The sequence below is a fragment of the Scyliorhinus canicula genome, chromosome 4 (genome assembly GCF_902713615.1).
Source record: "Scyliorhinus canicula chromosome 4, sScyCan1.1, whole genome shotgun sequence".
Classification (NCBI taxonomy): Eukaryota; Metazoa; Chordata; class Chondrichthyes; order Carcharhiniformes; family Scyliorhinidae; genus Scyliorhinus; species Scyliorhinus canicula.
In genome coordinates this window covers 144,243,525-144,270,950 of record NC_052149.1, presented here as the reverse complement: position 1 = coordinate 144,270,950, position 27,426 = coordinate 144,243,525, and the positions used below count along the sequence as shown (strand labels likewise).

General features: G+C 46.0%; 1 protein-coding gene across 1 annotated transcript; it reads left to right on the top strand.

The window, feature by feature from the left end:
* The first annotated feature begins 34 nt into the window (after window positions 1–34).
* On the top strand, window positions 35–25,897 carry LOC119964256 (interleukin-12 subunit beta-like). The gene is made up of 6 exons (XM_038793535.1): window positions 35–80; window positions 10,516–10,601; window positions 21,058–21,133; window positions 22,317–22,574; window positions 23,228–23,336; window positions 25,651–25,897. The coding sequence occupies exons 1-6, from the start codon at window positions 35–37 to the stop codon at window positions 25,895–25,897; spliced, it is 822 nt and encodes a 273-aa protein (XP_038649463.1).
* Window positions 25,898–27,426: the final 1,529 nt, after the last annotated feature.

Sequence of the window (27,426 nt, the reverse complement as noted above, 5' to 3'; positions counted from 1 at the left end):
GCCCCCTGATTTTTCATCCGTCGGTGGTCAGGCGATGTCGCGCTTTAACATCGACAAGCGCAACACTAAAAGTGATGGATGTAAGTTTTTTTTTAGACCCGCGGATATCCGCGGCTCGGATGCAACGCGGGTGGCTGTCTTGGGCCCCAACACCCGCGCTATAACGGGGGACTACTGTAGTAATGGAGGGAAATATTGCAAAGAGCCAGTAATCGGGCACGGTGATTGATGTTTTGTGTGAAGCTGGTGTCCGCACACTGCAATGCTGACAAAACACAAACTTGGTGCTGCCTGCAGATTAGGGGAAGATGGTTATGTAATTAATACCACTGCACTAGTAATCCAGAGGCCTGTGACGCTCATATCCTGGAAATGATATTGGCCTGCAGCCAAGTGCTATACGCATTGATGAGTCGCAGCACACCTTACTAAGGGTGAAGCTCTGTGTGAAGCTTGTATCTCTTAAAGTTAGTCTCCTCCACTTAAAGACTGCACCTCATAAAGGCAAGGTGCATTTTAGTTGCAAAAGGTGCAACTAAAATTGTTAGTTTCCTGGGAAGGTGTTTATCAGTACAGAGAGTGCTGGATTGACACAAGACCAGCGAATGTGCTCTATGGTTACGCTGCTGTAGGTCTTTCTCAGGGTCCTTCCTGATGATTCCCTTATTTCCCCTTTCTTTACTTTTGCCGTTATCATTTTTGATCCATGGATGTTTAATGGACATGTATCTTTAAGATACAGCAGAGAGAATGAGGAATTCAATAAGGTGCAACATAGTATATGGTGCTGCTAGCTTTGGATAGCTCGACCCAGATTTTTCAGTACCGGAGAGATGGGGTGGGACTCGGTTTGATTGATTGGTTGGTGGCCAGTGAATTGGTCAAAAGGCCATATTGTGCCCGGTAACAGGTGATGATTGGATACTGTCTGAGTGGACTGATTTTCAAAGATTCAAGGAGCTCAGTTTGAATCCTGGACACTCGGGGACAGGACCTGTTTCTCTCTTTCTCTCTCCAGAAAGGCTGTGAGTTAATGCACTTCTGAACCTACAGAGAACCTGAATGAATGAATTTACCATGAAACCATTACAGGCTGTAAACAGAGACCTGGATCTGAAAGCTTACTTTGAAGAAAGGTGGGCTTAAAGACAACCGTCTGAACAAAGACTCATTTTACTTTCACTTATAACTTTTTACACCCCTCTCCTCCCTTCTGTGTTTGTCTGTCTTGTATATATGTGGAAATGGTGGGGCAAGTAAAAGTGGGGGATTAAGAATTAGATTATAGTTAACCAGTTGTATTTGCTGCATATTTCACTATAGTCCTTGTTATAAATAAGTAATTGTGTTTAAATCTATAAACTTGGTGACTGTAATTATTGGGCAGCCAAGATACATACTTTGGGTATGTTTTTAAGAATTATTGGTTAATTCAATTGTGTTGCGACTCCTGGTCAAGTGGGGCTGGAATTGACCATGCACTAGCCCAGGGTGTCACAACTGGTTTAGCACCCTGGGCTAAAGACCTGGTTTTTAAAGCAGACCAAGGCAGGCCAGCAGCACCGTTCAATTCCCGTACCAGCCTCCCCAAACAGGCGCCAGACTGTGGCGACTAGGGGCTTTTCACAGTAACTTCATTTGAAGCCGCCTTGTGACAGTAAGCGATTTTCATTTTTCATTTCACATATTCATGCAGGAGGTGGACAGGAGGAGAGACATCCTCTTCCTTCAGGGGATCAGGACAACCAAGTGAGCAGAGGGAAAACAGATAACTGCTGCAGTCAGTTTCAGCAGTGAAGCTCTGAGGACTTGGATGCAGTGCCGCAAGAAACTGAATGACCTCATGCGAGTTGGCAGGGTCAGTGATGAATCCTCACAAATGCATCCTTACAAATGAACTATTAGCCTCACACAATGCTCAGTTCAGTACTCCCCATCACCCACGTATCAAGACTCCATCAAACACGACTCAGATGCAGCATCCATAACCTCACCTGACCCTCCACACAAGCACCCCGCAGCTTGCACACACTGCCAGCTATTCAACTGTGATAGGCACATTGCCTAAACGTATTGCGCAACACACTCTGATACACTTTCCCTCTCTCTTGCAGGATATGGTGCCACTCAATCTGAGACGACAGCACATTACTAGAGGGGGACAGCTGCATTTCCTCGCCCTGATGAAGCAGATGGTGTTCGCCATTATGGCTGAGGCCATGAATGTTGGCTTTTGCACATTACAGTAGTGACACTTTAAAGATACTTCATCCGAGCTTTTATTACCTATGTGCCATGACACCACATTTTTATCATCCTATTATATTCTATAGGTTTTGAGTACGTCTACCAATAATTATCAGTAAAACCCTCAGTCCACTTGTGCCTCCACTTGTGGACCACTGGACTCATTTGCTGGAGATTGCACAATCATAGCCTTACCTCTGATTGGATATTTTCTTGCTTCTGCTTGGTGCCATCTCTTGGCAGCCCAAATGATTAAGAACTCAAAGCTTGACACATCCTGACACAGGGTAGTTATGCATTTAAACACAGTATGTCCACTCCATCATATATTGTTTTCACCTCCAGTGCAGACGAGCAGTTGAGTGAATTAACTTCAACCTTTTGAATTATCATGCAATTAGCCAATACCATTTGAAAGACAACTACATCATTAAAACACTCCCAAGTAGTGTTATAAAATCTATCTAGTTCATCATGTCCGCAAACCTGCCAACCTTATCTGGCCTTGTATGGATCATAAAATCGTGGTAAGGACCTTCTTTCTAAACAACGTGGCCTGTAACCGGTGACAGAAATTGTATCAGCGCCAGAACCAGGAATGCCTGGCACAATCCTAATTGATGGTCAGATTCACTAAAGACGTTCCTCTCTGAGGCCACCACTTCCTTCCACATGGGCCATTGCTTCCTTCCCCATATTCGCCCTTGACAGCAGCAACTGTAACCTCTAACAAACTGAACCTGAGCCGGCATTTAGACAGGACATCAAGTGTCACGTGCAGCGCCCAGAAATTGGGTAAAAAAGACACCTAATATCCCAATTACCACCTGATGCTTGCCGAAAGATGATGGTGTGACAAGATAATGTCTGCCTTTATATAGCACCTTTCACTACCTCAGGGTGCCCCACAATGTTTTACAGCCAATGAAATGCTTTTGAAGTGTGGACACTATTGCAATGTAAGCAATGCAGCAGCCAAATTGTACATAGCAAGCTCCCACACACAGCAAAGTGATAATGACCAGGTAATCTGTTCATGGTGATGTCAGTTATAGGATAAATGTCAGTCGGAATACCAGGATGGATTCTCCTGCTTTGCTTTGAATTAATGCCCTGGGAATGTTTTGCGTCTAATTGAGGGGGAAGATGGGGGTTTCAGTTTCATGTCTCATCCGTAAATTGGCACTCCTGTCAGTATAGCGCTCGGGGTGGTGGTGGTGGGGGGGGTATGAGAAAATGACGATCAAGGTGAAAAAGTTATAAACTCTTCTTTTCCATTTTTATTTATGTGAAGGCTATTCGTTCTGGCATAGGATCCCGAACAGAACATTCGGCCCACTAAAACCTGCTCCATTATTATCGTCTTCATCCCAATTCCCGACCTTCTTGTTAGCCATGGCTTGAGTTCCCCCATCGTGAACTCTCCATTCCCCTCCTTTCCCTGTACCATTGTCCATTGCAGCCCTTTCTTCATTATTTTAAACTGCTTTCTAACCGCTTCACGGACATGCTCTTTGAATGGGAAATGGAGCTGGATTCTCCAATTTTGGGGCTATATCCAGAGGATCCGTTTTATGTGAGAAAAGTTGGCGAGGCCCCAACACTAATCCTCTGACCGGTGAGGGACTACCACGTAAAACACATGGCCTTCCCGATATAAATCGAGAGAATTGCCACGTCCATGGCCGCACATGCGCATGCCGATGACCTGCAGCTGTTGCGCCGTACAACATGGCGGCGGCTGTGCCCGGACCCGACCTGCCAGAATGTGGCCCCCTGAACACCCCCTCGCCACCCCCAGGCCACCACCCCCCCCCCCCCCCCCCCCCCACCCCCCCCACCAGTCCCCCCAGCCCTTGCCGAAGCTCTCCGGCCAGCAGTACAGCTCCTGCCCCACTGTTAGCGCCGCTGGACACAGTCCGCAGCTGCCACGCCGGGTTCCCGACCGCTGAGACCACAAGTCAACCGCGCAGTCGGGAACTTGGATCATCAGGGGCGGAGCGTCGGGGGAGGGCCTTAAGGTTACGTCCTGAGGCCGTCCCAACGGCGTGCGGCATGTTCCTCGATGATGCCGTTTTGGAGGGGACGGAACAACTGAAAACAGATGCCGCCCCCGATTCCATTGTCAAAAGGGATTCTCTGCCCGGAATCGGAGATTATGAAATCGGCCTCGGAGAACGGAGAATCCTGCCCAGGGTGCCAGCCATGTTAATGGACATTCATTGACTGAATTCCTTCAAATAAGAACTACACCTCTTTCCAGCTGGGTCGGATGCCACTTCATTCAAAAGGTAGATGCTGCATGATATGAATCAATCAGGGCCTGAGTGGCCTCCTGGATTCATTCTTATCACCGAAAGAAATCTGAGAGGAATTTTTTTTCCCAATTGGTCTGGTTTTTTTTCTCTGATTTTCACCTCCCCACACAAAATAAGAGCAGGAGTGAATGATAAGACCCTTCGAGCCTGCTTCACCATTCAGTACAATCAATGGGTTGTGAATCTTTGGAATTCCCAACCCCAGTGTTATGGATGTTCCATCGTTGAATATATTTAAAGTTGGTGTAGATAAATATTTTGGTCTCTCAGTGGACCGAGGGATGTGGGAAGCAGGTGGGGAAAGAGAAATACCATAGAAACCTTCCAATACAGAAGGAGGCTATTCGTCCCATTGAGTCTGCACCAACTCTCCAAAAGAGCAGCCTACCTGGGCCCACTTCCCCGCCCTATCCCCGTAACCCCAGTTAACCTGCCCATCTTTGGACTGCAGGAGGACACCGGAGCAACCCACACAGATACTAGGAGAACATGCAAACTCCAGGCAGACAGTCTCCAGGGCCGGAATTGAACCCGGGCCCCTGACGCTGTGAGGCAGCAGTGCTAACCAGTGTGCCACCGTGCTGTGGTGGAGAGTTAAAGCACAAGATCAGCCATGATTATATTAAACTGTGGAGCAGGCTCGATGGATCATGTGATCTATCCCACTCCTATTTCTTGATTTCTTGTGTAATCATGGCTGACCTCCAGGAGATTACACGGCATGGTGAAGCTTGGTGTGGATCGGTTGGTAGCATTCTTAACTTTGAGTCACAAGTTCAAGTCCCACATTGGCACCAGAATTTAGGCTGACACTAGAATTTAGGCTGACAGAACACAGAACAGTACAGCACAGTACCGGCCCTTTGGCCCACGATGTTGTGCCGACCATTTATCCTAATCTAAGATCAACCTAACCTACACCTCTTCAATTTACTGCTGTCCATGTGCCTGTCCAAGAATAGCTTAAATGTCCCTAATGACTCTGACTCCACCATTTCTGCTGGCAGTGCATTCCACACACCCACCACTCTCTGTGTAAAGAACCTACCTCTGACATCTCCCCTGTACCTTCCTCCAATCACCTTAAAATTATGTCCCCTCGTGACAGCCATTTCCACCCTGGCGAAAAGTCTCTGGCTATCCACTCTATCCATGCCTCTCATCACCTTGTACACCTCTATCAAGTCACCTCTCTGCCTTCTTCGCTCCAGTGAGAAAAGCCCTAGCTCCCTCCCTCAACCTTTCTTCATAAGACATGCCCTCCAGTCCAGGCAGCATCCTGGTAAATCTCCTCTGTACCCTCTCCAAAGCATCCACATCCTTCCTATAATGAGGCCTGGACACAATATTCCAAGTGTGATCTAACTAGAGTTTTATAAAGCTGCAGCAAAACCTCACGGCTCTTAAACTCAATCTCCCTGTTAATGAAAGCCAACACACCATACGCCCTCTTAACAATCCTATCATCCTGGGTGGCAACTTTGAGAGAGATGCAGTCTTTCAGATGAGATATTAAACTGAGACCCCATCTGCCTGCACGGGTGGATGTAAAAGATCCCATGGGCTGATGGGCAGTATTTATAAGGAGAGCAGGGGAGTTTCCCCCCGGTGCCCTAGTCAATATCTATCTCTCAATCAGCGTTGCAAAATCAGATTACCTGGTTATTATCATGTTGTTGCTTGTGGGAGCTTACTGTGCACAAAATGGCTGCTGCATATCCCACATTACAACAGTGACTACACGTCAGTAGCAGATCATTGGCTGTGAGCCAACCAGCAGTCATGAAAAGTGGGGCACAAATTAAAACCTTTTCCTTTTTTTTCCCAAGTGGAATATGAGCTACACAATGCATCATATTTGTGGTAAGTTCATGTCTGTCATTTTCTGTACATTTGTAAATTCAGATATCTATTGTCACCCTCTTACTTTCCATGTACCTTGAAATTAGGCCCATCAGGAAGAAAGTCAGGATGCACTTTTCTGCATAATAGAAATTTGGAAGGCTCTGTGGATGCTGAGGAGCTTTCGAAATGGAGGCTGGTTGATTTATGTTAGGTACAAGGGTAAAGGGCATGGAACAAAGTAGGAAAATGCAGTTGTGGTGCAGGCCAGCCATGATCTAAATGAAAGGCAGAGCTGACCTTAGGGGCTGAATGGCCTCCTCCTGTTCCTAATGTTATTACGTTAACTAACCAGTTCAGTTGACTTTGCATTTAGGTTAATATGGGCAGCGTATTCAGTATTCACACAACCATGTGGGGTTGAGGGCTCTGATCTCCAGTTTCTATAATTCCATTGAGATCCTTTGGTAATCACCCAAGTGTCTATCCTCACATGTGAGATTAGGTAGTAAACCTTGATGGGCCATTCAACCGCAAAGAGCATCTCAGATAAGTCTGAAACTTCTATTCATCCACATTCACTAAATTTCCAAAAAGGAGCTTATTATTGCTTCCTAACCCCAACAAGGCCTCAGTTTTACCCATCTCTGTAACTTCCTCAGCCATGCATTGCTTATGACCACTGCACTCCTCCAATTCTGGCCTCTCCACCATGCTCAACTTCTTTTGCTTCACTGCTGGATATCATGCCTTCTATTTCCAGATGGCCGACTGTGAACTTATGGCCACGGGTCATATAGATGCCCCCCCAGGCCACTCTTCTTAGATACCCTCGGGTCTCAGCTAACCCATCAATGGGTTCCTGTTGGCTGGAATGAATGTGTGTGGGGAATTAAGTGCTCATATGCAGCTGCATGTTGTCAGCCTCTCGATTGCCAATCCCGACTCCGGTGAATCCGACACCGCTTTCCATTGGACTCACTCGTGTTCCACGTGACTCTGGTGCTAGCCCCTCAATGGTCGGTGAATTGTACCAGGTGCGATGCCAGTTTTGCTGTCGTAGAACTCCATTAATCCTGCCCCAGCATCAATACCTAGTCTCAGGAATGGAGAATCTGACTGCACGTGTTTTCTGATTGGAGAGAAATATGGAATGTGGGGCGTGATTCTCCGATTGCCGACGCTGAAATTGTGTTCGGCGATCGGCCAGAAAATCCGTTTTTATGCCGAAATCGGGGGCGGTGCCATTTTTCAGAAACTCCGCCTCCTGAAAAACAGCAGACTCAAGGAGTACGCCGCACGCATTTGGGACGGCATCAGGATATCACCTGAGGCCGTTCCCCGATGCTCCGCCCCCGATGGGCCAACTTCCCGACAGCGTGGGGCACGTGTCCTCTCAACGTTCGTGAACCTGGCATGGTGGTTGCGGACTGTGTCCAGTGCCACCACAGTTGGGGGGGGGGAGGGGGGAGGGAACCATTCTGCTGGCAGGAGGGGCTTCGGCGGGGGCTGGAGGGACTGCTGGGGAGTGGTCCGGGGGTGGTGAAGGGGGTTACAGGGGGCTCTATCTGGCAGGCCTCTTGTATGGCACAGCTGCCACAGGCCGCCACCGTGCACATACGCAGCCATAGACCTGGCCATTCTGCGTCTGTATCTGCAGGTAAAGCCTAGGGCTTTACGTGGTTCGGCTGCTAGCCCCCACTGGGCAGAGCATCGGTGTGGGGGGGGGGGGGGGGGGGGTGCCAACATTTTGGTTGTAAGACCAGACGCTACCTCCGTACATAGCCGCAAAATTGGAGAATCCAGCCCATTGTCTCTCAGAGTTGGTATTGAGGGTCATTGCTCTTCTGGACTTGGGTTTAGCAGGCACAATTTCAAAGTTTGCAGCTGATACAAAACTTGGCTACTTGGCAAGTAGTGAATGCATAGCAGCGGACTTTAGGAAGTCTCATAAAGGCTAATGAAACAGACACAGCAGATGCAATTTACCTGCAGAATTTTTCAAAATTCATGCAGAATATGGATATCGCTGGCTCGGCTGACATTTGTTCCCACCCCTAATTGCTCTACAGTGAAAGGTTCTGAAGAAGGGTCATTTGCACCCAAAAGATTAATCCTGTTTCTCTCTCCACAGATGCTGTCAGATTTGCTGAGTTTATCCAGCATTTTCTGTTTTATTTCAGATTTCCAGCATTCACAATATTTTGCTTTTATTTATCTAACTGCTCTTGAGAAGGTGGTGGTGAGCTGCCCTCTTGAACTGCTGTAGTCGATGTGGTATAGGTACACCCACTGTGCTGTTAGGAAATGAGTTCCAGCGAGAGTGAGTTCCAAGTCAAGATGGTGTTTGGCATGGAGGCAAATTTGCAGATGGTGACGTTCCATGTATCTACTGCCCTTGTCCTAGGTAGTAGAGGGTGCAGGCTTTGAAGGTGTTGTCAATGGAACCTTGATGAGTTACTGCAGTGCATCTTGTGTAGGTGATACATTCTGCTGCCACTGTGCGTCAGTGGTGAAGGATGTGACTTTTGAAGGTGGTGGATCAAGTGGGCCACTTTGTCCCGGATAGTGTTGAGCTTCTTCAGTTAGTTGGAGCTGCACTCAACCAGGTAAGTGGAAAATATTCCATCACGCTCCTGACTTGTGCCTTGTAGATGATGGACAGGTTTTAAAGAGGAAGAAGGTGAGCTACTCACGGCAAATTTCCCAGACTCTGACCTGCTCTTATAGCCACAGTATTTATATGGCTCGTCCAGATCAGTTTCTGATCAATGGTAACCTCCAGAATGTTGAGAGTGAGGGATTCAGCTATGGTAATGTCATTGAATATCAAGGGGCGATGATTAGGTCCTCTCTTGTTGGAGATGGTCATTGCCTGGCACTTATGTGGTGCAAATTTTCTTGGCACTTTTCAGCCCGAACTTGGATATTGTCAAGGTCTTGTACCATATGGAGACAGACATTGTCAGTGTGAAATGATGTGCTGCAGGAGGAACAACACAGAGAGGCAATATAATCTAAATGATACTACGTTGAGGAGAATGAAAGAGTAGAGGGACCTCGGGGTACATAGTCACAAATCATTGAATGGTCCAAGGCGATAGTTGAAAAGCTTTTGCAATTCGGGGCATTCAATACAAGAGCAATCATGTTAAACTTTTACAAATCACTGTTTAAGCCTTAGAATGAGTATTGTGCACAGTTCGAGCATCCCGTTTTACAAACAATTTCAAGGCGCTTTGGGAAGGGCATAGAAGAGGTTGATCGTGATGATATTAGATACAGTGGATATCAGTGATGTGGACAAAGGAGACGCCTTTCCCAATAGCCTTTTATTCCCTTGCCTAGATAGATTCTTATTAGGCAAGGGAATCTAAGGTCATCGGGAATAGGTGGGAATGTGGAATTTGAAACACTAACAGATCAGCCCTGATCTTATTGCACAGGCGCAACGGGCTGAATGGCCTTCTTCTGCTCTTATTTCATATGTTCATACATAAGCTGGGATGTTGGCCTCAGCCAAAGTTAAGAGTGGGCTTTATGGATTTAAAATAATTGGTAAATGAACAAAAGGGGAAATGAGGAGGAGTAATTTCTCACAGTGGATTGTTAATATGTGGAATGCATTGGCTTAAAGGGTTCTGGAATCATATAACATTAGAACTTCCCATAGGTTTTTTAAAATATATTTATATTAGCATTTTTGATTTTACATGCAGTTGCATTTTATGTTTAATATGTACAGTACATGGGGTTCTTTTATCAGCATCTTGTTACCTTCTGTCTTGTTGCATCATCCTTCTCCCCCCCCCCCCCCCCCCCCCTCCCCTGGGTATCCTCCCTATTTGTTCAGGGTGTACTCTGCCCTCACTTCATCACTCCCCCTTCTCCCCCTTCTTTCCTTTATGTTTTCTGCTGTGTCTGCCTTGTGGTTAGGAGGGGGGGAGGGTGGGGGTGGGGTGGGGGGGGGGGTGCTTCCATCCTCTCCCCCCTCTATCTGTGGTGTTCCCCTCATTTCCCTCTAGGTGCCCTCCTCGCTTCCTCCCCATCTCTCCCAGAGTTGTGTATCCCTGTCAGCCTTCTTCTAATTCATATTTTTTCTTTCTAGTTACTGTTGGCTGCGAACAGGTCTTGGAACAGGCCGACGAATTGCCCCCATGCTTTGACGAAGCCTTCCTCCGTCCCTCAGATGATGTATTTGATCTTTTCCAAGTGGAGAAATTCTGCCAGCTCCGCCAGCCAGCCTGCAGCTGTGGGTGGAGCTGCTGATCGCCAGCCGAGCAGGATTCTCTAGCGTGCGATTAGGGAAGTGAAAACTAAGGCATCGTCCCTCTTCCCCATGTGTAGCTCTGGCTTTTCTGATTCCCTGAAGATTGCCACTTTTGGGCACAGCTCCACCCTCACCTCCACAACTTTGGACATTGCCTCGGAGAAGTCTGTCCAGAACCAAACAAGTTTGGGACAGGCCCAAAACATGTGGGTGTGGTTAGAACTTCCCAAACTTAATTGGGAGGGATTAGAAGAGCAGGAATGTTCAGGATTATAAGGGAAAGGTGGACCATGGGAGTAAATTGGAAAGGGCATCACGGTAGCGCAAGTGGATAGCACTGTGGCTTCACAGCGCCAGGGTGCCAGGTTCGATTCCCCGCTGGGTCACTATCTGTGCGGAGTCTGCACGTTCTCCCCATGTCTGCGTGGGTTTCCTCCGGGTGCTTTGGTTTCCTCCCACAGTCCAAAGACGTGCAGGTTAGATGGATTGGCCATGATAAATTGCCCTTAGTAACCAAAAAGGGTAGGAGGGGCTATTGGGTTATGGGGATAGGGCTTAAGTAGGTCGGTGCAGACTCGATGGGGCGAATGGCCTCCTTCTGCACTGTATGTTCTACGCTCTTCAAAAGTGTTAACACAGTCTGTACGATTCCATTAATATCTCCTCATATGGCGGGTGACGTGATTTTCTCCGATAACTGCTCAGAAATAACTATCTAAATGGTATCTTGTTGTTGATGGTGGCCGGGGTTAGATCCCTCCACCTATATTTTTTTCAACACAATGGGGAGATGGGCGGTGTCATGTTGATGTCACTGGGCGAGTAATCCAAAGGCCCAGCCTTAATACTCTGGGGACATGGGTTCAAATGCCACCACAGCACCTGGACTATAAAGCTGGTCTCAATAATGGTGAGCATGACAGCCATCATCCACTCGTAAAAGAAAAACCCACCTAGTTCACTGATGCTGCTTCCGGGAAGGAAATCTGCCAACCTTACCCGGTCTGACCTACATGTGACTCCAGGCCCACAGCAACATGGTTAACTCTTAACTGCTTTCAGTTCAAGGGAAATTAGGGATGGGACACAAATGCAGGCCATTCTAGTGGCACCCACATCCCATAAAAGAATAAAGAAATACTATCACTGGTCTCGCCCCCCCCCCCCCCCCCCCCAGGAGTATTGTGTACAGTTTGGGCACCACACTATAGGAAGTATGTGAAAGCATTGGAATGAATGCAGAAGAGGGTTACAAGAACGGTTCCGAGGATGAGAAACTTCATGAGGATAGATTGGAGAGGTTGGGACTGTTCTCCTCGGAGGGCAACAGGCCAAGAGGAGATTTGATAAAGATGTTCAAAATCAGGAGCAGATAGGGAGAAAGTGTTCTCACTGGTATAAGGATCAAGAACGAGAGGGCACAGATTTAAAGTGATTTGTAAAAGGAGCAAATGCGATGTGAGGGGAAAAAAACACATTTTCACAAGGCAAGTGGTTGGGGTCTGGAATGCACAGCCTGGAAGTCCGCTGGAGGAAGGTTCAATGGAGGCATTCAAGAGGACGATTATTTGAATAGGAACAATGTGGGGGGGGGGGGGGGGGGGAGGTGGGGACTGGCACGAATTCATGATGCTCATTTGGAGAGCCAGGGCAGACGGGCCGAATGGCCTCCTTTGCACCGCAACAGACAATTCTGCCCATAGATGGTATAGAATGTTGTGGGCCATAACTTGCAAACTCTCTAAGAAGCTCAATAACAGCAAAACTCCGATTTCACACACCCTATCGACATTGCCAAGCGGGTTTTAGCTGAGGTGTGACATGGAGAGCGACGTGACACTGCAAACATTCCTATCAGGAACTATCAGACAATGCAGCCGACAAGGCCAAGGGGCTGCTTTCAGGCCGGGCGGGTTATTATAGGGGCAGTCCCTTTTACCTCACATAAAATCCAGCGCCTGGTGTTTACACACAAGAGTCAGAAACTGAAAGTGAGAGGAACAGGGCCGCGCTGACAGCAAGGTCTGACGTTACAGTGAGCGGAGAGAGAGACACACACACAGGGGAAGTGGGAAGATCTGTCCCTGGGATGTGAATTTCCCGTGAGATCAGGGTAACGTTATGGGAAACAACGCCGCGATTATCATGGAAGAAGAGAACGTTTCCTTTTTGTGGGATTATCCGATGTGGCATTTTACACACACACACACGCATTTACACATGGGGAGGAGAGAGAGGGCGGCAATGTGTTTTAACTCCAATAACTGAAAAGGAGAAGTTGACCCGATAAACTCGCACTCTGAATATTGCTGATATCTGCCGCTTGGTTACAGGTTATCATCGAGGCTGGCAGACAAAAAAAAAACCTCCCATTAACCCCCAAAACCAATATGTGAGGGGTTCCATTTTTCAAAGAAAAGAGAATTTGAGAGACGGTTTAGTTGTGTTGTCTGTGTCCAATTGCTTCCGCCCACCTTAGTGGGGAGGGTGGGGGGAGAGTAGGGTCGGGGGAACGCTGGAATCTTGTTTCATGTAAGTTTCTAATAAACTTTGCAATTTCATTTAGTTTCTGCTCTCGACCAACAATAATACACAAACAGGGAAATTGGCAAGTGCTAAACCGACACGAAAACTGCAAAGACCGTGGCGGGGGGATATGGAAAGAAAGGCACCGCCCACGGGACGAGACTTGTGTTGTGAAACCCTCGCTCCCCACCAACGCACAGGGAATGACATATTTTCTTTTAACGAGGTTCTTGGCGAAAGGAGAGGTGCGGTGGTCCATGAGGGGCTTGATGAGCGTCTGACAACACGCACATCCACACATATACACATACACACAAAGGAGGGAGGGGAACCCCCGGGAAAATAACAAGTGGAGTCACTTCTCTGGGATACATTTCCATTTTTTAAAAAATGCCTCGGATGCTTTCGCACGCCTATTTCGAATTTGTGGGGAGCAGGATTCATTCATTTTCCATTTTCAGTTCCTGCACCCGCCCCCTCCAGTCCCAACCTAATATAAACAATGAGCTTTAGCTAGCACATCGCATCACAGGTGAGAAGATAGAGACAGTTGGACAGCCAGACAGCAAGGTAAAGATACCTCCGGAAGCTTGTCCTCAGATTCTGTCCCTCTTAATGAGCGGATTTTGCATATCCAGGTTTAAATGCTAAATTACTCATTGCTATTGAATTAACGACACGCGGCTAAATAATACATTTATTAATTTGGGAATAGAAATCTTTTGTGTAGAATTCAAAGCATTTAGGGCTAGCTTTCAAAAACTTTAGGAGCTGATGTGTGGATCAAAAGTAAACAGCTAACGAACGGTATAGAGGTCGAATTATTTTTTCTTTAGAAAAGGTAAATATGCTTATTGGCAGAAACCTTTGCAATCGAAATATTTGTGTGTGCTTTCGGATTATATATGTCTGTGATTTTCAATTTGATTTGTTTTCATGCTAATTGAACTCATTTTCATGTTAATTGATTTGAAGTGAATTTGAAATGATATATTGGGAATACTCACAGATTACTAACTATGTTTTAACTATTTTAGTTACCTTGGTTGCAAAGGATTAGCATGTTTGTTGAAAAAAAAACTTGCACATCATTTCTCTCGGGGATATTTAAGGACAATTTCTAATCTGAAATATTCTAATCTGCCAAATTATTCCGTTGCTTTAATAAATATATATATATTTAACAGCATGATTCATTTCTGGGGTCTGAGCGTTTTAAGCAGAGGGCAACATTCTCTCCAAGTGCCCCTTTGGAAGTTGCCGAGTCGCTTTATTGAGCCGCTTGTGTGCAAATTAATTGACACACGAACTGTAGTCAGCGATTCACTTGTCAAGACAACGAAATTTAAGAGTTTCATTTACAATCAATTATTGTTTAACTTATTACGAATTGCTAAGCGATTTCCAATGACTCCTTATTTCGCTTTTCACGCTGCCAAACGCTCTGACCACCTCTTTGCAGAAGTTTGGTGTGAGAATTGTTAACTTTTGAGAGAGAGAGAAAAAACATTGACACTGTGGGTGCTAAAACAAAAGAGTATCTAAAATTCCTGTTGACTTGCTTGCGCGGTAACCCCCTCAAGGAATCCCTGACTCATTTACATAACAGGGAAAGCCTCTGTCCCTCGTATAAAAGGGCAGGCTCACATCAAAGGGAGTGATGATCAGCAAAGGTTTTCCTCCAAGGTAAGGCGATGTTTTAAATATGTGCGTTTTGTTCGTAAGCGAGGCGGGGTGTCAGGGCTGAGGGGGAGAGGTGGAAAGGATGGTCCAAAAATGGAGCCCTCCCCCCTGGAGACCCTGTCCAGAGAATCCAGCAAATCCACGGTTGAAATTGCGGTGAATCCGGAGCCCAGATGTAATAGACCAGAACATAAACATGGATTCTGGAGTGATGCTGGCTTGCGTGTTAAGCTAGGAAACGACATACAACGTGACAAATCACGGAATGAGCATACTTTCTCTGCCTTGTCAAAATGTTCTCTCCTCTCCTAGCAAATCAGAACTATAAACAGAAAATGCTGGGTAAACTCAGCAGGTCGGGCAGCACCTGTGAAGAGAGACAGAGTTAACGTTTATACACGAACAGTCTCTCTCCACCGATGCTGCCGGACCTGCTGAGTTTACTCAGCATTTTCTGTTTTTATTTCAGATTTCCAGCATCTGCATTATTTTACGGGGCGGGAAATTTCTTCCCTGCCGGTCTGCTCAGAATATGAGTGAGGTTAGAACGCGGAGGAAAACGTACGTTCCTGTTTCCTTTTTAATTGTAATGTTCTTTCTCATTTACTTTAAAAACAAAACAAAGTTGCAGGGGTTTTGGGGGGGGGGGGGGGCGCTGCAAGGGGCATGACACTTAGAGTGCTCTTTTGGAGAGCTGGTGCAGGCGGGATGGGCCGAATGGTCTTCTGCACTGTAACTATTTATTGTGATTTTGTAAAGGGGTGGCGGGGCAACAACTCGTCGATGGGATTCTGTAGGATGTACAGGCACAGAGACAGGCCATTCGGCCCTGCTAGTACAAGCCAGCGTTTATGCTCTACTGAAGTCTCCTTTTCCCACCTTCTCTCATCTCAACCTATCATGGTAAATATTGATTCCCTTTAAATTGTGACAAATAGTTATCTGGTCATACAGAACTTGAGTATTTCTCACAGCTCCAGCGTCCCAAGTTCGATTCCCGGCTTGGGTCACTGTGCAGAGTCTACACGTTCTCTCCGTGTCTGTGTGGGTTTCCTCTGGGTGCTCCGGTTTCCTCCCACAGTCCAAAGATATTCAGGTTAGGTGGATTGGCCATGATAAATTGCCCTTTGTGCCCAAAATGGTTGGGTGGGGTTACTGGGTTACAGCGATAGGGCTTAGGCAGGGTGCTCTTTCCAAAGGCCGGTGCAGACTCGATCGGCCGAATGGCCTCCTTCTGCACTGTAAATTCTGTGACTCCAAGTTCTTTGTGCTATGGTATGATGGGTAACGATTTTGGATTTGTTTAGTAACAATCTGTGGTTTGGATGTCAGAGACAAAACCTTCCTGATCATTGACCAATGTTAAACTGGCAGTATAGCTACAGTCTGCTACACCCAGAAAGCTCTAAACAGCTCTCAGACTCACAGCCACAGGATAATAATGCCCACAAGTATCTTGGAATAATCACAAAGCAATGGGTGTTAGCTGCGACCCAGTTGGCAGCATTCCTGTCTCTGAATCAGGTCTTTTTAAACATTTTTTTTCTTTTAATTTTTAGAAAAAAATGCCAATTATGGGGCAATTTAGCATGACCAATCCAACTACCCTGGTGGGCAGCACGGTGGCACAGTGGTTATTGCTGCTGCCGCACGTCGCCGAGGTCCCAGGTTCCATCCTGGCTCTGGGTTACTCTCTGTGAGGAGTGTGCACATTCCCCCTATGTTTGCTTGGGTTTCGCCCCCACAACCCAAAAGATGTGCAGGGTAGGTGGATTGGCCACACTAAATTGCCCCTTAATTGGAAAAAATGAATTGGGTACTTTAAATTTATTAAAACAAAATCCAACTACCCTGCATATCTTGGGACGTGGGGGTTAGACCCATGCAGACACAAGGAACATGTGCAAACTTCACGTGGGCAGTGATCCGGGGTTGGGATCGAACCTGGGTTCTCAGTGCTCTGAGGCAGTAGTGCCACCATGTCGCTCTGAATCAGGTTATCTTTGGAGACCCAACCCAAAGATAAGATGAGATGAGAAAACCAAGGCCAAGTCTATCTTCCTAGGTGAATGTAAAAGATCATGTGGCATTATTTCAAAGGGGCACAGGGAGTTCTTTTTTTCAAATAAATTTAGAGTGCCCAATTATTTTTTCCAATTAAGGGGCAATTTAGCGAGTGTGGCTAATCCACCTAACCTGCACATCTTTGGGTTGTGGGAGAATGTGCAAACTCTACACAGGCAGTGACCCGGGGCCAGGATTGAACCCGGGTCCTCAGTGCCATAGGCCGCAGTGCTAACCACTGTGCCACCATGTCACCCCCATGGGAGTTCTCCATGGTGTCCAGATCCAATATTCATTCCACAGCCAACATGAATAAAGTACATTTTCTGGTCATTCTCAAATTGCACAAATTGGTTGTGGAATTCCTTGCATTGCAACAGTGACTCTGGTTGAAAAATCCTTCATTGGCAATGATGAAGCAGTTTAGGATATCCTGGGGTCACTGGGCAAAGGTAGCTATAGAAATGATAGTTATTTCCCTTCTTAATCTTATGAAGGGGTGCATACTGTATTGCAATGTTTTGCGGTGGAGCTTGAGCATTTTAGAGAAATTCCTGCAGAGTGATTCAAATATCTTCTTGTGTCTAAACACACAGCTTGTCTGAATGAAGGACACTGATTGTCAATGTGTATGTAGATGTAAAATTAGCAGTGACCCACAGACAGCAAAATGGTGAATGACCAGTTCATCTGCTCCTATGTTGTTGGTCGTGAGAGGAAAGTTGGCCAGGATAGAGGAATGAACTCCTTGAGTTTCTTCGAACAGTGCCACGGGACCCACCTGAAATCGGACAACAGTTGGATGGGGCCAAGGCAGGAATGGTTCCCTCTGGCAGAGAATTGGGCATCTTCAGGAATTCTTTTAGAGACAAGAGGACAGTCTGATCCCAGAGGGGGCCTCCTTATAACATCTCCCAGCCCTGAACTCACAATCTTGAATTCAAACCAGGTTTTGCATGATTTGAGTATATTCTGCCAGATGAAATGGTTAATCATGCGCTGAGGATGTCTGAAAGATAGAAAATGTTCCTCTGAATGCTAATGATACGTTATATCTGTGCGCTGGATTAATCACCAACATCCTCGCCACAAAAATAATGACCCTGACATCACCATTGCTCGTCCGTCAAGTGCAACGGCAATAATGAATTTTGTTTTTGTTATAAAGTTTTGTATCCTTAACTAAAGGATCTGACTATCCAGAAAAAGACAAATTCTACTGGCCCATTTTCACTTGTAATTTTGTAGCATGGCGTGAATTTCGACATTGTGGGCCACCAGCTGTGAAAATTATAACACAGCAATTATGTTACCTGCAATTTTATTGAAATGCAGCTGCCAGTTTTGAAGCAATACCTGCTTGGCTGTTCCTACTCACCTGCACAGTGTGGGATACCTGCCCAGCATAACACTGGCCTCATTACGCTGTGCAGCGAATGTGTGATTGTAACACTATGGATTGGGGAGGCAATCCTGCACTTTTTGCCCAACTAGGCATTTGCTGAACGAGCTCAAATTACTTTACACAGTTTGATGCAAAACCATTTCCGTGCCAGCAAAAGAGGTGCAATTTAAAGGGGTTTTTTTCTTGCTCGAGAGGCAGAGGTATTTCAGAAAAACATATCGGTCTCAGATTGATACCATGTATTCTTGGGGAATGTCAGCTCCACTTGATATTTTAGGTTTTTAAAATGAGTGGCAAAGAGAGAAATTTCCACACTGGTGTGAAGGAGAGATAAATCATTGCATTCCTACAGTGCAGAAGGAGACCATTTGCCCATCAAGTCCACACCGACCCTCTGAAAGAGCACCCTACCTTGGCCCTGTAACCCCATAATACCACCTGACCTTTGGACACACTGAGTGCCAATTTAGAATGGCCAATCCACTTACCCTGCACATCTTTGGACTGCGGGAGGAAACCGGAGCATCAGGAGCAAACCCAAGCAGACAGTAGGAAAAAGTGCAAACTCCACACAAACAGTCACCCAAGGTTGGAATTGAACCCGGGTCCCTGGCACTGTAAGGCAGCAGTGCTAACCACTGTGCCACCGTGCCGCCCTAAGTTACAATACGGGGAGAGATGTTTTTATGTATACAGTTAGGTTATGATTTGGAAGGCACTGGCTGATAGTGGAGCAGAAGCATATTCAGGAGTATCTTTCAAAAAGGGAACTGTGCATTCAAGTGAAATGGAAAGAATTGCAAAGCTACAAGAACAAAACAGTGGAGTATGACTAAGCAGATAGGAATTCTTTCAAAGAGAGTCAGCACAAGCATGCTTGGCCCATGGGCCTCCTCCAGGGGTGTAAGATTTTATTATGCACTCATTTCAGAGCCATTGCCCTAAAATGAGAAGCCTCTGATATAAGCAGCCTGTTAACCTAGAGAAGAAATTGCCAGCAAAGTTCAGCCCGATACAATGTGATGAAAGCAAACCTTTGTGGCTGCAGGAAATCTGAAATGAAATGTTGGATAAAGTCAGCATGTCTGGCAGCATCTGCGGAGAGAGATAACACACATAACATTTCAGGACTCAATGGACTCTACAAGTTAATTCTGTTACTCTCTCCACAGCTGCTGCCAGACCTGTCGAGTCCTTCTCACATGTTCTCTTTTTATTTAAGCCTTTGACGGTGTGCTGCACACAGTTTTAACACCCATGTGTTTTTGCTGTGTGCAGTTTTATGTACAGGTAGAGGCACTAGGATGTGATATAATCAATTATGCATGAGTCTGCACCACAGGTGGATTTATAATGAAGCGCACCATGCCTCGGCACAGGGCCCTGACTAATGTTGGGGCCCCATGCCGGCCGGTGTCTGTGGGCACCAATCAGAGCCTGATAACTCAACATTTGCTGATCGGCTCAAAAATGAGCTTATCAGCAGACAATGCAGAGTGACATCAGACTCTGGCTGATTGAATCCCCTTAGCGAGTGCATGAGAAATGAGTGATGACTGGGTGAGGAGGGAGAGAGGCAGAGGCAGAAGATCGTGTTTTACTTTTGCAAAAATGGTGCAGCCAGCAGGTTCCCGACCCAGGGCTGAGGGCAGGCCAGTCAGAAACAGTGAGACGAGTTGCGAGGAGCTGGGCAAAAGCCACGAGGCAAGGTGAACAAGCTGGTCGGCAGCCATCGAGCAGTGAGGGGAGCAGGCGAGGAGCAACTAGGCTCAGCCAGGACTGAGAAGTGCAGGCCAGCCAGCAACAGCGAAGCGAGGTGCCAAGGCCAGGCCAAAGTCACGAGTTGAGGGGCAAGCAGAGGAAATTCCTCTTCCGGGTGTCATAGCTGTTAATTATCCCCAAACCAAATCACTAAAACAGATGACCAAATCATTATAAAATGGCTGTTTGTGCGAGCTTTCTGTGCGTAATTAACTGCTGCCTTTCTTACATTACAATAATGACAACCGTTGAAAAATTCTTCAATGGCTTTAAAGCAGTGGTGGGCAATCGGCAGCCTGGGCCCACATTCCGCTGATTTTCGTCCACGTAGCTTTTCTCCTACCAGTGTGACTGAAGTGATACACATGTACATTAAGGGCAAGTGAGGTGAGGTGCGTGCTGATTGCCCACAACATTAACTGTGAGAGCCCTGCGTTCTCTCTGGGTCCAAAGTGTAAATATTTCTTCTGTTTCTGTGATCTGATGTTGATGATAGTTCTATTAATATTTAAATGATTAAGCATGTTCCAGAACTCGTTAAGAAATATTTAGCATGTATTAAATGTATTTAATCGCATTCATGGAGTCATGGATAGTGAGCAAGCCTGATTTCAATTCTACGGCCCACTGAGATGAAGAAGGGCCACTCATGTGGCCTACTCACTAGCCTAGGTTACCCATCACTGCTGTAAAGTAGTTGGGGACATCCTTACATCATGAAAGGCACTATATAAATGCAAGTTCTTTTCTTTCTTTGCATCTTTATTTTCATTACTGCGTGGAACGCATTTAATCATATCTAACCGAAACAAATTAGATGGTCAAGTCTCAATCAAGGAAGAATGCAGTTTTTAACTCACTGACTGTCTCTCTGGAAACTCAGCTAGGATATTTCCCTGTGTGAGCAAGCTTATAATTTTGTCTCGTTCCTTCTCTGACAGATGATTGGCCGTTTGTTCCTTTCTTTGTACTTCCTATCCTTGACTGTTACGGTGCGGATGGCATTTGAAGAGAAATGTAAGTTATTAATGTGAATCTGTATTGCAAAGGAGTGATTTCTTGCCCCAAGCCCTGGGTCTGTTGCATGCACATTGACAACTATATCTTTAGATAAATAATGGGTACCAATTGTGGTAGTCACCACTGATGTATATATTATATATATAGGTGCTTTAAGGTAAGGCCTCTGTACTACAGGTACGGGGGTAGATCCCTGCCTGCTGGCTCCGCCCAGTAGGCGGAGTATAAATATGTATGCTCCTTGTACAGCAGCCATTTCGTCAGCTGCTGTAGGAGGCCACACATCTCAGTGTAATAAAGCCTCAATTACATCCTACTCTCATCTTTGCGTAATTGATAGTGCATCACCAATATTAGCAGAAACTGTGTCCCTTTTTCCAAACGCATCCTGCAAAAACTTTTCCGGAGTAGGAACAGACAGTTGGTCTCCTGGGTGTTGTTACTGGCAATTTGGGAAAAGAACCATCCTCTCTGGTTGTTGTGGTTTGTAACCAGGCAGCATTATCTGAGCCTCGCTGGTCTCTGCATTATTCGGAATACACTGCCTCATTGTCAGGTGGGGTGGGGAGGGGTGACAACATCATGGACAACAGAAATAGTCTGGAACCTCCATGAGTCCCTGAGAGAGTAGCTGGGGGAGGCAGAGAAAGCCACACACACACGCACATACTGGATCGAGGATAGAGAGAGAGGGGGTCAAGAAACACAAACAAGGAGAGAGAAAAAGCAGAACAAATTAACGGTGGCAGAAAGAAACACAAACCATGGAGGGAGAACTTATGTTGATCTGCGATCATAAGATATTATACAAAGGAATTTTCATTTTTTAAGATAAATTTAGAGCAGTCAATAATTTGTTTTCCAATTAAGGGGCAATTTAGCATGGCCAATACACCTAGTCTGCACATCTTTGGGTTGTGGGGTGAGATCCACACAGACACGGGGAGAACGTTCAAACTTCACACGGACAGTGAACTGGGATCGAACCCCGGTTCTTGACATCGTGAAGCAATAGTGCTAACCACTGAGCCACAGTACCGCCCAACAAAACAATTTTCTTATATAGAAATCCCACCATGTCAGAGTTGGTGTAAAATTTCGCCTAACCTTTGGTTTAACATGTAATGGCCTTCAGGGCTTTTTCATAGCTTTAAAAAAACCTATCTTTGTATTTTCACAGACAGTATTGTAAACAAGACCAATCAATTGGTAGAACTCAACTGTGAGGCCTCCTCTGATCAGCAGTGGGCTGGCATCCACTGGCGGCTCGACGGTGTGCCACTCAGCAAGAATGCCCATTCCAACAAACTCAACGTGGAAGTGACAGATCGCCCAGACGCGGGCAACTATAGCTGTCACATGAACAGCACGGGAGCGATACTAAAACACTACTACATACTAATAGATGTGGAGAGACAGACTGATAAAATACTCAAAGGTAAGAGTTCCACAAGGGCAAAGTATCTTTACAAAAAGGACTGGTGGAGCGGGAGACACCTTATTGGTTGCACACCACACTCTGGGTAAGACTGCACAATTCACTCTGTATGCCTCTGGGCGAGAGCTTCATGTGCAGGGGTGCCTCAAATGAAGCAGGAGCTGGCAAAACCAGAATATTTGAGAGGGGGTGTCCCTGATGTAGGTCTTGCCAGTTTGGGCACAGGGAGCTGGGGACTGCAATTTTCACTGATACCACTCTGGTACATAAACCTGCATAAAATATATCTTGAATATCCATCCAATGCAGAGGACTTGGCCAAACAATAAAAGGCCAGGATCCCTCCATTTTGCCTTCAACCTTCCAGGTAGTTAATAATAATCGCTAATTGTCACAAATGGGCTTCAATGAAGTTACTGTGAAAAGCCCCTAGTCGCCACATTCCGACACCTGTTCGGGGAGGCTGGTACAGGAATTGAACCCCCGCTGCTGGCATTGTTCTGCATTACAGGCCAGCTGTTTAGCCCACTGTGCTAAACCAGCCCCTGTTTAATGATAATTCATTAATGCTACAGCAGTGATAATTATTTGTTAACTGTAGCAATTGAACTCCAACAAAATGTTGTGATCTTTTTTTCACGACCTACAAACAGAAACAAATCGAAAATACATCACGTGCCAAGCGGAGAGATTTGGTGGCACCTTCACCTGCTTCTGGACAGAGAGAGAAAAAGCCATTTTCTCAGCAAGCTTCCATCGTGAGTAAGTAAGCCCATTTCAATGTATCCGTTGTTCAGTAATAGTGGTTTCAGGTGAAGAAATAGCCGGTCCTTTCATTTTGTTCATGCTCGCAAGCAGGAGCGATTTTCATGTCGGTGAGGGTGAGTAGAACCGTTCCCGTATGGATTCCGCCAAGTCTAATCTGACAGGAGAGCAAACCATCAAGTCCAGTCATGTATTTTCATCGGAGTCCTCAATGTGGCCGCCACATACTGCACTGGCACCAGAGGGGGAGGGTATAGTTGGGCTTCCTTTCTGGAGGCAGCCTGGATGATACTCAAAAAGGCATGTGACTTGGTGTACTCACTTGGCCAATATCAGGTTACGCTCAAAGCCTTCTGTGGTGAATGTAATATAGATGTATATATGTTAATTCACACTGTAAGCGCAGTAGCGCTATTCTACCACTGGGGGAGTAGCGCTGGGAGCACTCAGGAACTTGTACTGGGCTCCACCCTTGGCTCTGCCCACGACTCCTCCCCCTAGTGCAGCTGTATAAATACTCTTGTCCAGAGTCAGCCTGAGTTCACTACGAGTTCATCGACAGGTAACAGGCTGGCTCTGAAGTAAGTCGATTAAAGCCTAGATTCACATCGGAAACACGTGTCTGGTGAATTGATGGTTCCATCACCTTCCCAATCTCTTTAGGCTATGGCCATTTTAGATGGGTGTCCGTGGATATAAAGTAGCATTGACAATCAGGGTCAATGCAATGCTGAATCCACTCCATATATTCCTTTGCTGAGTCTGAAAATGTACATTTCAATCCATTGAACCATCATCTATCTCCACTGTGCTTATCAATAATCTGCTGTCAGGGAACCTATTTAATTTTGAATGTGGCCATAAAAATGAAATGATAGAAATGGTAAATATGAGCAGGTTTTAATGAGGGAAGTTTTTGTTTTGAAACACTCAAAAAATAAAAGATCAGAAAAGTTATTTTGTTCCCTTCCCCATGTCTGGGAAACCTGTTTGCAATGTCGAGAGATTCCTTTGCGTAGACACAAACAATGGGCACTCACATTCAGACCGCTTTGGTCTCCGTCCAGATTACTGGCTTTTCTGGCCACAAGCATGTTGGAAGTGTGAAACCATGCAATTTTCATTCTACCTATCTGGGCTGGATTTTGAACCCAGCTCCAAGAGGCAAAAGGCCTTCGTCCAACGCATTGTGCCATAAAGCTCCTATACATTTTAATGAGCGTAGACAACACTCATTGTGACCCAGCATGTCTGAATCTGGGAAAGGTTGATTCAAACTGGAAAGGTTGGCTGTCCCCTTACGGTTACCACTTGAAGTTGAACCATGACAACTCGTCATTATGAAAATCATCAGGGCAAGGCAAATGGTGATCAGACTTTTCAACCCAAACTGTGGCACTGGATCCTCCACCTTTCTGTCTGAGTTTTACACTGATCAGGCTGAAGGTTGTTAATGCTGAAAGATGGTTGGTGTCGGATTTCAGGCGTCCATTTTCACAATTACACACCCTGCAGCTGGTTTACACATCCTGTAGAAAAAAAAAACCTGCTCTCTCCTTACCTGGTCTGGGCCCATTAGTGGCTCCAGTTGGAAGCTAACATGGTCAACCCTCAGTTGCCACTTGGATGTGGGCTAGCAAACCTCTCAGTTGCGTCAGAACTGCTATTCACTTGGTCTAAAAGGCCCACCACCAACTTTTCGGGGCAGTGACTTTGCTAGTGATGCCCATATTCCGATAATTGATTGCAAAAGAATTCATCATGTCTCGATGCATGGTCATCCTGTTCTCTGCCCAAAAATATGTCCCTGCCCAACCTTAATTGAGAGCACCCTTCTGCACCAGTGCAACGCTACTTTTGTTTATTCATTCATGGGACGTGGGGTCGCAGGCTGGGCCCAAATTTATTGCCCATCCCTAATTGCCCTTGAGGGGGCACTTAAGAGTCAACCACATTGCTGTGGATCTGGAGTCACATGTAAGTAAGGATGGCAGATTTCTTCCCTAAAGAACATAGAACATTAGTGAACCAGATGGGGTTTTACCACAATCGACAATGGTTTCATGGTCATCAATAGACTTTTAATTCCAGATTTTGTTGAATTCAAATTTCACCACCTGCCGTGGTGGGATTTGAACTTGGGTCCATAAAGCATTACTCTGGGTCCAGTGACAATATCACTATGCCACTGCCTCCGCATTTGCCACTCCATTCGTTCCTCTGAGGGAGATGCAGCCCACGCACACTCTATTTTCCGCCCTGTGTACTGTGCGAGTTTAAGTATTCAATTATTTTTCCTGTTGTGTTACAGTGGTTGGAACGGAGACACCAAGGACTGTGTATTGACACCATGCACAAGCTCAGAGTGCACTGTCCAAGCAACCTGCACAGACCAGACCTTCTCCCCCTATGCTGAAGAGCTGAGGCAAATCACCATCACTGTGGAGGCAGCTACAAGCAAACGATATGAAAAGCACACCAAACATTTTTACATCAGAGATATTTGTAAGTATACATGTGGAAACAAGATTTACCTCTTGAAAGTTAAAGTGGACTAATCTAAGCTCAGTAAAGCTAACATTACAGTCATTATTTGATCTTTCTATTGGATCTAGGTATGATATGTGATACTGCCTCTGACTTTTACCTTGAAACCAAAATGACACAATAATCTTTAACTCCTGGATGATAGGGTGCAACAAATTGTTACTCAACTTACTGCTGACCCACATGAAGCAGAAGGCCTAGTCCTTGAATATTAAATTCTCATCCGTGAGCTCAAATCCCTTCATGGCCTCACTGCTTCTTATCTCTGTAACCTCCTCTAGCCCTACAACCCTCCGAGATATTTGCCTTCTTCTGATTGAAGCCTCTTGTGCATTCCCCACTTCTTTCACTTCAACATTGACCATAAGACCATAAGACATAGGAGTAGAATTAGGCCACTTGGCCAATTGAGTCTGCTCCGCCATTCAATCATGGCTGATATTTTTCTCATCCTCATTCTCCTGCCTTCTCCCCGTAACCCCTGATCTCCTTATTAATCAAGAACCTATCTATCTCTGTCTTAAAGACACTCAGTGATTTGGCCTCCACAGCCGTCTGCGGAAAAGAGTTCCACAGATTCACCACCCTCTGGCTGAAAACATTCCTCCTCATCTCTGTTTTAAAGGATCGTCCCTTTAGTCTGAGATTGTGTCCTCTGGTGTTAGTTTTTCTTACAAGTGGAAACACCCCCTCCACATCCACTCTATCCAGGCCTCGCAGTATCCTGTAATTTTCAATAAAATCCCCCCTCATCCATCTAAACTACAACGAGTACAGACCCAGTTCCTCATACGATAAGCTCTTCATTCCATTGACAATGGAGAGGGAAACATATTCAGACTGTCCATTCATGATGGATGTTGGATGGGTTCGGAGTGGGGAAGGGGCCCCTTTGGGAAGTGCAGATGGTATATGATGGCATGTGATAGCAGATGCCCCCACCCATGGCCAAAGACCTTGCCTGGTCAAATCTAACATGTTTGGATGGAATCTTCCACATCGGTGACAGGCATGGAAGTGATTCCCGCTGGGAGGGTGAGATGAATGAATACGTGTGACATTGTGATGTCTTTATGTATCCATATGGAGCACCATGAATATCATGGTGGGAGCAGGCAGGAAGTTGCTCTTCCTGCTGTTACCTCATGGGCTTGACATTCCGGCGCCACATTTAAAGGGTACCTCGACAGCCTCACTCCATTCCCCACTTAGCCTACCTCCCAGATCCAGCCTCCGCTCTACCCTTAATTCCAGCGAGGTGGTCTTTTAATGAGCTTGCATGTTATGCTGATGAATGCAAATGAATTTCTGATATTGTTCGTCAGGAAACTTCACCTGTCTTTCATGATCCTGGAGCAGAATTCTGACATCGGGAAACTGTTTTTTTGTTTCCCATCAAATTTGCCCGCCTCGATTCCTGCTGCTAGTGGAACTGGAAGATTCCACCCATTAGGAATAGCTAAATGAGCAGGAGGAAGGATAGGGAAAGTTGCAAAAAAGGCGATGGCTACAATTTACTTGGAATGAAGTGAAGCCCTGA